This window comes from Acanthopagrus latus, chromosome 5 (genome assembly GCF_904848185.1).
Source record: "Acanthopagrus latus isolate v.2019 chromosome 5, fAcaLat1.1, whole genome shotgun sequence".
Classification (NCBI taxonomy): domain Eukaryota; kingdom Metazoa; phylum Chordata; class Actinopteri; order Spariformes; family Sparidae; genus Acanthopagrus; species Acanthopagrus latus.
This window is the reverse complement of record NC_051043.1, coordinates 17,154,739-17,168,141: the sequence shown is the minus strand read 5'-3', so window position 1 is coordinate 17,168,141 and position 13,403 is coordinate 17,154,739. Positions and strand designations below refer to the sequence as shown.

Here is a 13,403-nt window from a genome sequence, read left to right as displayed (position 1 = left end):
AGAGATGGAGGAACATGGAATAAAGAGAGAAAGGAACGAGAGAGAAGGGGAAAGAAAGGGAACAGACTGTGACATAATGGTAGATAGAGGTGGGATCAGTGTAAAAAATGTACAAAGAGACAAAAAAGAGAGTGATATGAATGTTGGATGAAAAGAAAGTGTTTGTTAAGGCTGACAAAGGAGAGAGGGAAGAATCCTCCACAGCGAAGTGAGTGGGTGGATGAGCTGAAAACTGTAATTTAGAGTCACTTCTGTTGTCTGCTCACGCGCACACACCCACACACACATGTGCGCGCGCGCGCACACACACACACACACACATACACAAAGTTGTACTCATAACAGTGACACTTTTGTAAACCTTAACCTATCCAGGGCTTTCCTCTGCCCCACATGATGCACACATGCACAGAATCAAGATTTTTAAAAAATATTTCAATAAAGAGAAAGTCATCCAGCTCATAGAACATGAAGAAAATGTGCTCTGACATCGATTTAACACAAGCCTCCACATCTTACAGGGCACTGGCACACCCAGAGAAAAGATGCCCCACGAGATGAAAACGGGTCATTCTGTTCCCTCACACTCGTCTCAACAGAAAAGGCGAGCACTGGCGGCAAGACACTGGCATCATTTCAGGCTCCGCTTTCTAAAAAGAGATCCAGTTTGAAATCAGCCACGCCACAAGATTCTCCTCATTTCTCATCACCAACCAAACCTCCCTGCTGCTGGCAACCATCTCAAGCCATCTCTGTCCAGTGGTCTGGTCTGCACCAGGGTTTGACTGCCAGATCTCACACTAGCACAAATGATCTGTTCTAACCTGAGAAAGGCGCCTGAGGTAACTTCAGCTGAACTGAACGGATAAGATGTGAGAGCCCCCATGGTAAGTTTTAGAAAATAGTTGCTTTCCTTCTTGCATCTTTAATGACAATTTCTCCAATAAAATTAAACTTTCATGCCTTCTTGCCCATTTTTTGCACTATTTGTGGCTCTTCTCCAACACTAGTGCTGGACGTTTACGGCTTTCAAATCCCTCACTGCTGCTGTCATGCCACCATATACAACAGATGCTGATTGCTGATCATACAGAAAGGTGACAGATATATTTTCTCCCTTTTCTACACCACAGTCTGCCTGGAACTCTGATTTGACGTACAGTAATTCTGAACCCATCTCCCCCCATAGTCTCCTCAGCACTCCTCTCCCCCCTCAAGATCTGTTTGAGCCTCCAGGAAGTGACACCCCTATGATGACCAATCATCAGCTTTCTCCCTGGTGATGATGGCGGTGTTGTCAGGGAAACCATCACCCAGGGCAACGAGCACCAGTGGCAGCTTGGGCGATGACGATAAGTGAGAACAAAGTACCTGGGGTTTTCAGAATAGAAGTTGGGGGCGAGTGGGGGCGAGTGCTGACGGTGGCGCCACATCATCAGATGGGGAAGGGTTTGACTTTTACACATGGACCTGGACCTGATATTAACACCACTGCTCTCACTTAGATGTTCAGCAGTGGAGCTAATTGAGATGATTTTATTCATTTTGTGATCATGACAATATAGTCAAACATCTAACCTATACAAGTACATTCTCCTATTGCCCGGCTTAAATGTTTCTAAGTGAGAAAATCAAGGTCAAGTAAGTAAAGGCACTGAGTGTCTCTCCGTGGCCTGGCAGCTCTGTAAAGAAGGAGTTAACATACCAAATGACTTAACAGTAACTTGTTCAAGTCCCTAGCAACAGCATGGACACCACAGCCCACTCTCCTCTCCCTTTAAAGATCAGAATAAACTCTGCTCTGTTAGAGACCACACTTCCATTCACACTCTTCAGCATATGAATATAAACTTCCCATTGTCTGATAGTAAGTCTGTAGCTCTGCAGAGTGAGTCTGAGGCTTGAGCTTCCATCACATGCATGAAAACATGCATAAAACAGACGTACACAAAAAGGACAAATGCCTATCATAAAATACACTCATATGGCAGCACCTGTGGCTCCGTCAGTGTGAATGGCAGCGTGCTGGCGTTTTGCCTTCTCTGACGAAACGGCTGTAAGCAGGCAGCCGGTTCTTATCACTGTGTCACACCAAAGCTTGGGGAACCACTGGGCTACCATGACTCAATGACCAACAGCCTTAAAAAATGTTGTTTTTTTATCCTTTAATGCTGAGATGGATCTTTGGCTAGCCAGTGTGTCACCGTTATATTTAGCATTGCAGCAAACCAAAACTTGACCAAGTCCTCAGCTGTGTTACATGTCTGAGTTGGTGAGATCATTAGCACGGCATCTGAGTGTGGCTTCTGGCCTGGGCATATAAATGGCATGATATAATGCAGCTATTCTGGCATAAAAATGCCCAGCAGAAAATAGCTGCAGATGTACCTCGCTGCTGGACACAACTACAATTACAGCATAATCAATTTCCATGTTTGCTTACAGAGGAGAATTGATTTAGGATAAAAGCCACAGGCTCCTAACAGAACAGAATTTTTAAATTCTCCTCTTTATACATGTCTTCTAGTTTTCATCCAGTTATAAAATAAGTTTCTGCATTCATATACAGATTTTCTTTTAGTGCTCTAATGCAAAATGAAGTTCATCTAATTTAGTGTTTGCTGTAAATGACAGAGCAGCCTGAAGTAGCTTTGAAAGGCACTTTGGTAAGAAGAAATGAGCACATGCCATGAAACTGTCACCTCCTGCAGCGCTTCATCCTGAATGATTAGCTGAGCATTCACATAACACTTGTAGATGTCTTGATTGGGGTTTTTGCTGGTTTTATCAACATAATCTATCCAAAGAAGCATGGAGGGGATTTCACCAGCAGTGTTTCCTGTAAAGAAAAACTGCTGGGGAAGACTTAAATGTGTGGAAACTGACACTTACAAGATGAGGTGTAGTGTGCAGGGAAAAGATATGTCAGATGGTATCTACTGTGCTGTGCTCCTATAGACTAAAAAACATGATTATTTTAGGTTTTTTGAAGTGTTTTGCAGGTTTATTCTACCCTTACCTGGTAACACGGGTGGGGGCTCAGACCATTTAGATTCTTATACAGCCCCGGCATTGACTGAGGAAAATGCAAATGTAAAATTGTCAGTATTACGGTTGCAATGTGTAAACATATTCCCACCTGTTGAAGTTTGCGGGGATAAAATAATCTAATTGTGCAGACTGAACAGGTCGAATGGCTGAGATTATGACAGTGAACGAGTCATCTCTTGGGGGTTGTGATGCTCCAAAAAAATGTATCTACTGTTTTACAGACGCTTCTTTCATAATGTTAGCTGATTGGAAAAAGGGTTTTTGGGCCCCAGTGCACCATATGACAATGTAATTACACAGTCTGGCCACTGCAGAACTGGCTTCAAAGTCCCTGGTGGGCCTGGTAGCGACTAGTTGCTTTTAGCTGTTTAGCTCAGTTAGCTTTGCAGTTAGGGAACCTATCAATTTATAGCTGGTCTGTGACAAAATACAGAGGCTCCAACTAACTCAAAATGAAAACTTCTTCACAGATCATTAAGAGAAACACACAATCAACACAAGTAACTTGGAAATCTCCCCTGGAGGCCTGATGCCAAGTAAAAATATAACAGTGTGTTGTGACCATGTGCCAGAAGCCCAGGACTATGCAGGTTTTCATTCCGGTTGATTTCACTAATTTCCACACCATCAACAGAACAGGAGGAATTACTCTTTGAAAGCAGCTGGTGTGCTATTTGGCTGGAAGGACAATCTGCAGATCTTTGGACTTTGATGCTCACGCAGTTGGGAGTCGCTTCTCTACAGAGGCATAAATAAGAGGGAAGGGGGTAAATCGCACTGACAACCCCGGCAGGCATTGGCTGTCTGTTCCTGTTTTGGCAAACTTTCACTGACAAGAGAAAATGGCAGGGCAACACAATATCAACCTGAGTGCAAGTCACATGGCATCCCCACCTGCCACAGGGAAATATTTCCTGACACCACCTGCTGGTTTCAGACCTATCCGACCGCTGTGGCCATCGCAGCGGCTTGGCAAAGATCAAACACATTTCACAATACAGAAAGAGACAGATTTCAGACAAAGGTATAGGAGTAGGGGAGTAAGGTAGGGTGTAGGTGTCAGACGGACAAACACACACACACAGCTAAAAGGTGGGGCTTAGAAGGTAAATACCAGAGCAGGTGAAGGGATGTTTCCTTTAGGGCTGGTGACTATGCTGTTTTTGGTGCTGTTTGTCTGGGGCTGTGCAGGAAAGGAGAGGGAAAGGGAGGAGACACAACAAGAGTGTTAACAACAGCAAGACGTGGGTGGGTTTGTGAGTGTGTGTCCATGCACTGTACATAATGTGCCCTTTTGTATCCAATTGTGTGAGGTTAGTGTTTTTTAGATTTTTATCCCTAAAAAGTCTCCCTGTCATGAGTCATAAAAAGACAATAGTTGGCTACTCTACCACTAGAGATGACGAGAAAGATGACCTGAGCCTAATCAGTCTGTAATTTAAAATATGACATTGAGGGGAGACACTATAGGTAAAAAAAAAAACAAAAAACAAAAAAAAAACCTCTGGCTGTAATTAAAGTTTCCTACGAACATAAGATAAACATAAGTGACTGTGTGGAGTCCAGTAACACCAGTGACAAAAGGGTTACCTTAATAATAATTCATTTTGCGAGACTGATTTGTAATGCTGAGAGGCAACTGCGTGACATCATCATGTGTCACAGCTGCTTAAGAGTCCACATCACCACGATTCCACCGTTTAGCTGCAATAAATCCCCTTTACAAGCCACGATGTGTGCTCCTTTGAAGACCACACATCAAAGAGCGGCCAGTGCTTTATAGCTGACTTCAATCGTGATGATATTTGCATTGAATCTACATTTGTAATCCAGTTTGGAGAAATATTAACTTTGAATTGCCAGGGCTCCTGGGTGTGGAAGTGAATTGCGAAGTGACTCAGTCTGAGGAGTCAGCTACAATTAAAATAATCTTAATAATCAAATACAATTACACCCAAGTTAAATTCATAAGTCATTCATTCATCAGTCATTGATAGAGATCGAGTAGAGAACCTAGCTCTAACACAAGCCAGCAAGGCCATTCTACCTCACTTTAGCAAGGAAGATTTTAAGAATGAGCACGAAAAAAGTAGAGTGTGTATGTGTATGGGTTTATAAGTCATATTATGAATTTCTGTAACCCACCAAGTTTAATCAGGAGAGGAGAAGAGAGGAGAGGAGAGGAGAGGAGAGGAGAGGAGAGGAGAGGAGAGGAGGGAAAAAAGATTATACGTCAGCACATACAAGTGCAAACGCACAACACAATGCATACACAAACAGCCATGAAAATAAAAGCTGTTATAAGCCGACAACAAGCTGACATATAGGCATTTCACATTCACACCCGTGCCCAAACAAACACCCACACGCACACATTAAACCCATCCGAAGCTGTCGTCAGCCATCACTCCGCTGCCTCTGCAGAGCAACAGGAAATTTATTCCTCATCAAAGTAACGATTAAAGGGTGTGATGTCTTAGTCGAAGCTTGTTTGCAGTATCAGCTCCAGGTCTGTGTGTGTGCGTCATGAATGTCTGTGGTGAGAAAGCCCCTTATATTCCTGGGTGGCAGATAAAAACAAAAACTGGCTAGATGACAGCAGTCCAGACCAAAGCTTTGCCTGTGGTGGAGACAGCCGTTGACGTCCAAAGTCACACATCGAAAACGTTTGTCGTCTTGAAAGCAAAACCATGGTGATGCAATTAGACACATCAGTGGATAGGAATCGCAAAGAGATGAGATATCTTCACACAATCGATACCTTTTAGTGATCTTAATGGGAACAAGGACTGAGGGAAAAAAATTCACAAGAGGGTCCCCAGCTGGGCAAAGAAAGTTGTGCACAGGGAGAAGAAAGGGGGAAGAGGTGCAGGATGGATGATGGGTGTATAGAAACAACAGACGTAAGAGATCAGTGGGGAAAGAAGGTGCCTCAAGAAAGGACAGATTGGTCAAATTGCCTTTCAATTCACTGAATAAAGATACTGTGTCAGATGCTTGAACAGGTGCAGTACTTACAGGTGGTCTCAGGTGCAAGTATGCCCCCCACATACCCACACTTTTATTTGCATTTCTTTTTGTTTCAAGTATGTGCAACATCTTGTAATACCAAAGAGTTTTAAATCAAAAGTACAAGCACAAGAACCACCTCTATTTCTAAAATTGTGCCCCTGACAGATCTAGAGCACCATCCCTGGAGCAACTCTGATGGAAGTGAAACATCCTGCTTCTATTACGTTTTCAGAATAATGTCAGGGTTAGTCTAATGGCATTGCACAGCACAAGGGCCAAAGCTGTGACTTCTGTCTGGCATTGAAATTTCCTGGGTGTGTACGTGATCAAGTATTTTCTTTTTTACAGAAATAACTGTTTACTGTATGTTCTATGTCTGTGAGGCATTAAGAAACTAAAAACTCTAATTTCATGCAACCCTGCGTTGAACAATATCAAATCAGTTTGTGTCCTAGTTAGCTGCTCATGTTAACTCATGTTGACTTTCTCAGTTTCTGTAATTCCTAACAAGGTGCTGCTGCTGTTGTCAACATGGTAAATGACTTACTTCTTGTGCACTGGAGCTTTATTCCCACGAAAAACCTGACTGAGACCTGACTTCAGTTTGAACAAAAAATGCTTCATGTGTTACAGATTGATACTTCAGAGAAGTAAAAGGAGTGAGAGGATGGATAAAACAAGCACAGGAGTCAAGGAGTGAAGAGGGAGGGAGCAACAAAAGGCATGACTGGGCAAATGCAAGAAAAGCATGCTCACCATATACTGGACAGTAGAGCTGGACTTGCGTTTCTGTCCTCAGGCAATTGATGGATGGATGATTTTATTGACGAATGGACGGACGAATGGATGGATGGTAGAAGAAGGAGGGGGAAAAAAAATTATGTGACCGATGACAAAACGTGAATGTACTGGTACAAAGTACAAGAGAGATCTTGTCAAATCAAAACATGAACATTGTAATGACATCGCAGCTTTGAAATCCTTAAAAAGACAGCAGGATCAGACTTTTCCAGACAGCTTGGACAAAGCAGAAGAATGAGTGTTTCCCCTCAGAGAAGTAAAGATTTCCAGGTGTTATTGCGAAAGAAGGGGGCCGAGAAGGAGTGGTGGCTTCAGAGGAAGTCTTCAGGGAGAGAAAGAGGGCATAGGAGGGGAAGCAGATCACAGAAAAGTTTTGCAGACAGCCAATCTGCAGCCCACTGTTCTTCTGTCAAGTATTTGGGGCGACAAGGAGCAAGACGGAAACATAATAGAAAAGGCAAGACAAGGGAATGTAAAATGTATTCTGTCAGAGCACAAAAGCATGCTCCCAGAACTCATTTTAAATTTAAAATCAAGACTGACTCATTAATTGTAAAGTTGCTGCATGTAGCATTTGCACATCAACATCAATTATTAGCATGGTAATTTGAGGACACAGGTGCAAGCACTTTGTATGAACTAAATTGCTGGAAGCCTTATTTGTCTTGTATTTTACCTAGTCATCACATTGATGCAGCAAAATGCTACATTTAATAACTTTTAGAAACAAAAAGAATGGACACAGTGTGTTATCAACATACCAACACTGTGCAAATTGCTGAATGGAGTGGCATTTATAGAAAGAAGCTGGCAGCACGGGAGGCTGACAGTGGTGTGAAGTTTGTGCCAGAGAGAGAGAGAGAGAGAGAGGGAGGGAGTGACTGCCTGCTGGAGTGGGGCAGGTGCTACAGCTGAAAAATGCCAGGTGCCATTACGCATCGATGAAGCAGCGGGAGAAGAAGAGGAAGGAGAGACTGAGCAGAGGAGGTCAGAGTCGCCAAAGAGAACAAAAAGGACAGGTGGTGGGAAGAGACAGAGGAGAAACCAGAGAAGTGTCAGGGAAGGAGGAGAGCGGCGAGGGCAGCGAACGAAGAAGACGCCTTTAGAAAACGGTTTGGGGCGAGTGTGTGGGGAGCCTGTTGCTAGGCAATGAGTGCGCCGCAGTGGAAGTAAGTGTCTATTTCTGTCGTCTGAGTTTCCAGGGTCCAGACTGGCAGCTATTCCTGGAACCAGAGTCACATTCCCTGCTGAACCGACTAAGCAGGGAGAAAGGGGGGGGGGGCATGTGCACGCACGCACTGCTGCACATGCACATAAGCAAACCACACATGCGGACACCCACGCATATGCACGCTCGATGTGCAGGCATGCGCACACCCTCATTTGCACTTTCATTCTCTTTTCAATCCGACTAACCAACCTGATGTTTTCACGCACACACTCACATTTACGTTTACACACATACACTCCCGCATGTCCACGTGCGTGAGCGCAAAGCTCTACTGAACAATGCTGAAAAAAGCAAAAGCATTAGTTTGCATGAACGTCATGTTCCGAGCTTTGTCACGCACTATCATGCATGGACACACAGACACATTCATGGAAGTCTTGTGTGGGATGTGTTACTGCAGTGTGTGCATGTGCGAGCGTGGGATGGTGAGAGAGCTTCATTAAAGGATGAACAGGAATGAGGGGTTAAAGACCAGATGGGGTGAGCAGGAAAAGGAAGCACTGGAAGAGGAGGAAGAAACAGAAATGGAGTGATGAATGATGTAAAAAAACGAACGGGGAGGGCTGACAGATGGTTACATTTAATAATGGAGATGAAGAAGGTGGCAATGAGCTGAATAATGCCAAATCAACTTAAAGGGTGCTTTCAGATGGATGTGCTGCGTGAGGCTTGTGCTCTGGCAGGCGCCACATAGGCGGACGCATGCACATAGACACACAAGCACACACATATAAACACACATGTAAAGACACATGTTCACAGATATGTATCCAGAGTAGGACTGTAACTTTTCACACAAAATGGTGTGCAAATACAGCTTTAATACAGACACACAACATCAGAAAACATACCCACAATCTCCACTTGTCACCACACATCACAAAAAATAACACCATAGTAATCCAGCGAGATTAGGACACACAAGACACAAAGCGAACAAGAAACAAACACATTCAGCTTCAAAGAAAACAATCAAAGTAGACACAAAAGTGAGATTAGCCAGAAAAACAGAAAAGAAGAGGCAGAGGTCTCTAGTCTAGAGGAGTGAAGGCACAGAAGTGGGAACAAGACATCTGATGACCCCTTACCTTGACATCTGCCTTTTTGTTGAGCAAAGTCTTAGCTGCTGCAATGACAAGCACAGGGAAAATAACCAGTTAGAGGTGAAGATGGGCAGAAACAGAAGTAAAGCAGAAATTACTTTTTTTTTTCCTGGTGATTCACTACATCGTTAACCTAAACTGAAGATTTGACATTTATTTGACTTGGTGAAAAATTCTTTATTTACCTCTGAAAGGTCAGTGGCTCAGCTGAGACAACCTGAAAAGTTGAGGGTGCCTCAGCACCTTGCTGATAAAGCCTTAAATTTGAATTGATTTTCAACTGCTGCCCTGTGAGTCTCCCAGCAAATGCTGACCACCTCCAGAATGCACCAGTAAGAGTAATTTATCAATCCATTGCTCATATAGTACAGCCCACCCTTGATCTTTATTCCTCAAAAAAGTAGCTTCCAGTAAAATTATTTCATTAGTGTTATTTCCTTCCAGTGATGCTGTGCAACCAAGACACCTTCTTTAAATAACTCCCTGGCAGCGATCAATACAGAAGCGTGTGCATGTCATGCTCATTATGCAATCACACGGTCTGACAACTAAATAGGTGCATTTGAGTGATGTCAGGGCTGATATAGATCTACACAACCTAGGTCGGACAGTGCTTGATAATAAAGGCTGAACGTGGATTCCTTTCGAGCCCAAACCCATCATCACATTCATTTTCCTTCTCTGTCTTGGGACTAGTCTAATTGCTTTAGGGTCAGAACTCAATGCCTTGTCTTCCAGCCATGCAAAGACATTGTTGTCAGTGAGATACAAATCTATTTTAATTCACTGGTTCACATCGATTCTTGTGCCAAGTCCCCCTTGTGGCCGCGAGGGAGCCGAAACAAAGATGGCTCCCTCGCACGGCAGCCATCTAAACCCAACAATAAGCCCTGCCTTGAAGAACTCTGTGGAGGCCTTAAGAAGGATTAGTCTTCAGTCTGCTCTCTAATGAAGGGTAATGAGGGAGGGGGGTAGAAGAGGAAGAATGATACTGTAGACACAGTCCTCTGATAAACTTAATACCCATAATCCCAACAGTGGAAACTGTGTGCTGACAACAAAAGACAGTCCCGCAGGGCATTCGCCACGACTGCACTGCTGCAGCATGGACAGGGTGGTCCGACTGCGTTTGATAAGTTCACAGTTGCCCAGAGGGGCCCTAAAGTAAGAGCAAGATTTTCTGGGATGTCATAAGGGTGGAGGTTGTGGGTGTGTCTGTGAGGATGTAGACAGAGGATTATTGCTCAGAAGACAACAGATGTTGATGAGACTGAATCAGAGTGTTTTTTCAAAAAATTCACAGGGAGACTTGTTGGTGCTGTACAGCTTAAACCGTGGACACACACATTTAGGAAAATACCTTGGGCACCCAGGAAGTCATTAACTTCACATTCCGCATGTGGGTGATTATTTGTTTGGCTAAAAATATGTTTCCCTTTTTTGTTTCTGCAGTTGAAGCTGTAGAGTTTGACACTCGAAGGATCACATTCACTGATTAAAGAATAAAGTAAAGCTCACTGAAAATCTGAATTCAAGAGGTGGGCCTGCAGTTATGATTTGCAACATCAAACATAGTCTGGTAGCTGCTCCTAGTCTAATACTCTGCAAACACAAACGTGATGGAAAGGCATGGCTTTAAAGATGTGAATGCGGTAAACACCATGTCAGACACATATTAGAGTAGTTTTTGTATGCCTAAATATATCGAATGTAGGATCTTTAAAATTTTATTTTTATTGCTCTGTGGCTGTGTCTCTTCTATTGTACACCAGGAGTGGGCAAACCTTTCCCTTGGAGTACCGAAACTAAAGCTTATTATTAACTTGTCCGATTTTACACATCACAGTGTGCTTACAGGTCCTGAGGAGTACTTGTGAGTGGAACATTAGTGAGCGGGGAGCAGGAGAATTTTGGATATCTCCAGCTCCATTACGCTCCAATTTCACTCCGGTACTGCTCACTTCAAAGCATGCCCAACCCAGAATGCATCTAAGTTTAACTTTAAATAAATAATTTCTGCCTGGAAACGTATTTTCCGATACAAGGGTACAGTTTCAGCTAAAATAAAAATACACTGCAGATTTCTTTATTTGTTTGGAGCGAACGATGAGCGATTTGAGTGCAGCAGGCTGAAACCTGAGTGAAGTGGCCTGGAGCGGGGGGAACAAACAGCTCTGTGAGCAAGGAGCAGAAATTCTCGACCGCTCCACTCCGCTCCACTCCGCTCACATGCTCGGCTACTACAGACGTGGAAAGTAGTATTAAACATTTGATGCTCTAGTGGAAGTTTCATGTAATCTGCTAAATTGCTTTAGAAAGCGGTCCACTGGTCTGCCAGGTCCTGATTGACTTTTTGATTCAATTATTAGATTAAACTTGAAATTTGAATTGAATGCAAAATCAAAGTACTGTCAGAGACATAGAAACCATATACAAAGAATACACTTGCATGTAAAATGCTGGTGCCTATCACCTGTCACTCCAAGTCCCAGGCTCCTCCTCTCTGTCTTACTCCCCTGGACGTAATTCTTACTTGGACTTATTCAAAGGGGCTGAGTGCAAATTCAGGTCTAATCAGATGCAATCACATCAGCAGCCAGTCGCGTTACATAAAACACTATTTCTGGTGGTCTGGGATTTTATTTCTTTCTCTCTCTCTCCCCCATTCCCCTCTCCGTCCCCCCCCCCCCCCCTCTCTATCTGAACATGAGACATAGCTCCTCTCTAATATTCTCACTTTCCTTTCCAAACAAGCCTCCAATCCAGCTACACTGAAATGTTCAGCAGGAGCCTCAATTCCATGAGAATTTTCCATTAAACAGGGATTTCTTTGGGTGAACAGAGGACCAGTTGAGGCACAAAAAACATATTTTCTCAGTGATATAGTTTCGCCTGTTTGAAGTGAGGTTTGCATATTCAGCAGTAAAGAAGCACTACGTGATCAGGAGGGATGTGAGAGTGGTGTGATTGTGCATGGGTTTATTGTTATGCTGTTCCTCCTCCTCCCAAAGGCTGGTTATTACTGAGGAGAAGAAATGGGGTCAGAATAGTGTCAGGTTCATTCTCTCCTATTCTCTGATGGCTTGGCAACAGAGGAGAGGACATGAAAGGAGAGCAGAGTGGAAGAGGAAGGAGAAGAGGAATGATAACACGCGATACGGGTATTTCACTCTGCTACACCATAATTCGCTCAAAGTGGTGCACTGGATCTTCTTAAAGAAAACCCAAACTGCTGACTTTAACTCCAGAGACGAGGATGCCTCTGTGGAAACCTGAAAAATCAAAGGTGTCTTAATTCAAACTGAAGGTGGAAAAGCAAGGGGTGCTCCTTACCTTGCCACAAATTACACATGAAGCAAGAAAAGAGAGGAGGAAGAGATTAAAACAAAAGCACTACTTAAATTCCTGCTTAAACACGCAAGATGCACCACTGCAAGAGCAAAACAAGGATGGGCATGGATTCACTTGAGGATAAACAGGAGGAGCCAAAACAAAACAAAACTAAACAAAAAAAGCTATCTGGAAATGCATCAAGCTACTGTAGGAACCCATTAAGGTGCAAAAGTTCCTCATGAACTTCTTCTAGCCATAGTGTCTTGAAGGCCAGGACACATTAAAAGATACATTTGCTCTACTCCTGCATGAGGACGGGGTGACCTCTAGTACATTGTGATTGTATTTGTGTGCATGAATATGCAAGATAGAGCGAGGCCTCCAGTACGCCAGCGAGGCAGAGTGAGGCTGATAGGGGGAGACAGCCCACTATAAATATTTGATTGTAGCCTAGTGGAGGCTGAGGGACACGGAGAGGACTGTGGAGTCCCAGTGGTCTACAGAAACAAGGACATTGCCACTACTTCTGTCTCCTTAGCTTAGTGTTAGACTGCCATGTTAAGCTTTTTGTCGTTTATGCCTGCGGTTCATTTCTGTGTACCCAGAACAAATACATTAGGTTACATTTATTAAAACCTCCTCCGGATCAGCCGCTCTTGCACTTCGTCTCTGGAGGGATGCTGTGAAGCTTAAAGCTGGGCCTATCAGAATTAAGGTTATAAGCAAATAAACAGTATTTTATAAAACTCACACCATAAACTGTAAAGCCACAACTTTTCTCATGAGCTAAAGGCAAATATGTTTTAGATTTACATCTGTCAGGGTGGCAGAAATAAGAGCCAAAGGGGATGCCCATGTTGCTCTGTGTCAGC

The 13,403-nt window shown here is 43.5% G+C and overlaps 1 protein-coding gene across 48 annotated transcripts in view; it reads right to left on the bottom strand.

Annotated features, from left to right (window-relative positions):
* The window catches only part of camk2b1 (calcium/calmodulin-dependent protein kinase (CaM kinase) II beta 1), a 69,515-nt gene that overhangs the window by 15,840 nt on the left and 40,272 nt on the right, over positions 1-13,403 (bottom strand). For 12 of the 48 annotated variants that reach the window (XM_037096988.1, XM_037096966.1, XM_037096965.1 and 9 more), the window contains 3 exons: positions 9,184-9,218; positions 6,820-6,852; positions 4,166-4,234 (listed from right to left, as the gene is read on the bottom strand). In XM_037096988.1, coding sequence (XP_036952883.1) covers positions 4,166-4,234; positions 6,820-6,852; positions 9,184-9,218 — 137 coding nt within the window. Of the gene's footprint in view, positions 1-4,165; positions 4,235-6,819; positions 6,853-9,183; positions 9,222-13,403 lie in introns of all 48 variants that reach the window. The other 36 variants (XM_037096980.1, XM_037096979.1, XM_037096986.1 and 33 more) reach the window with 7 other exon arrangements.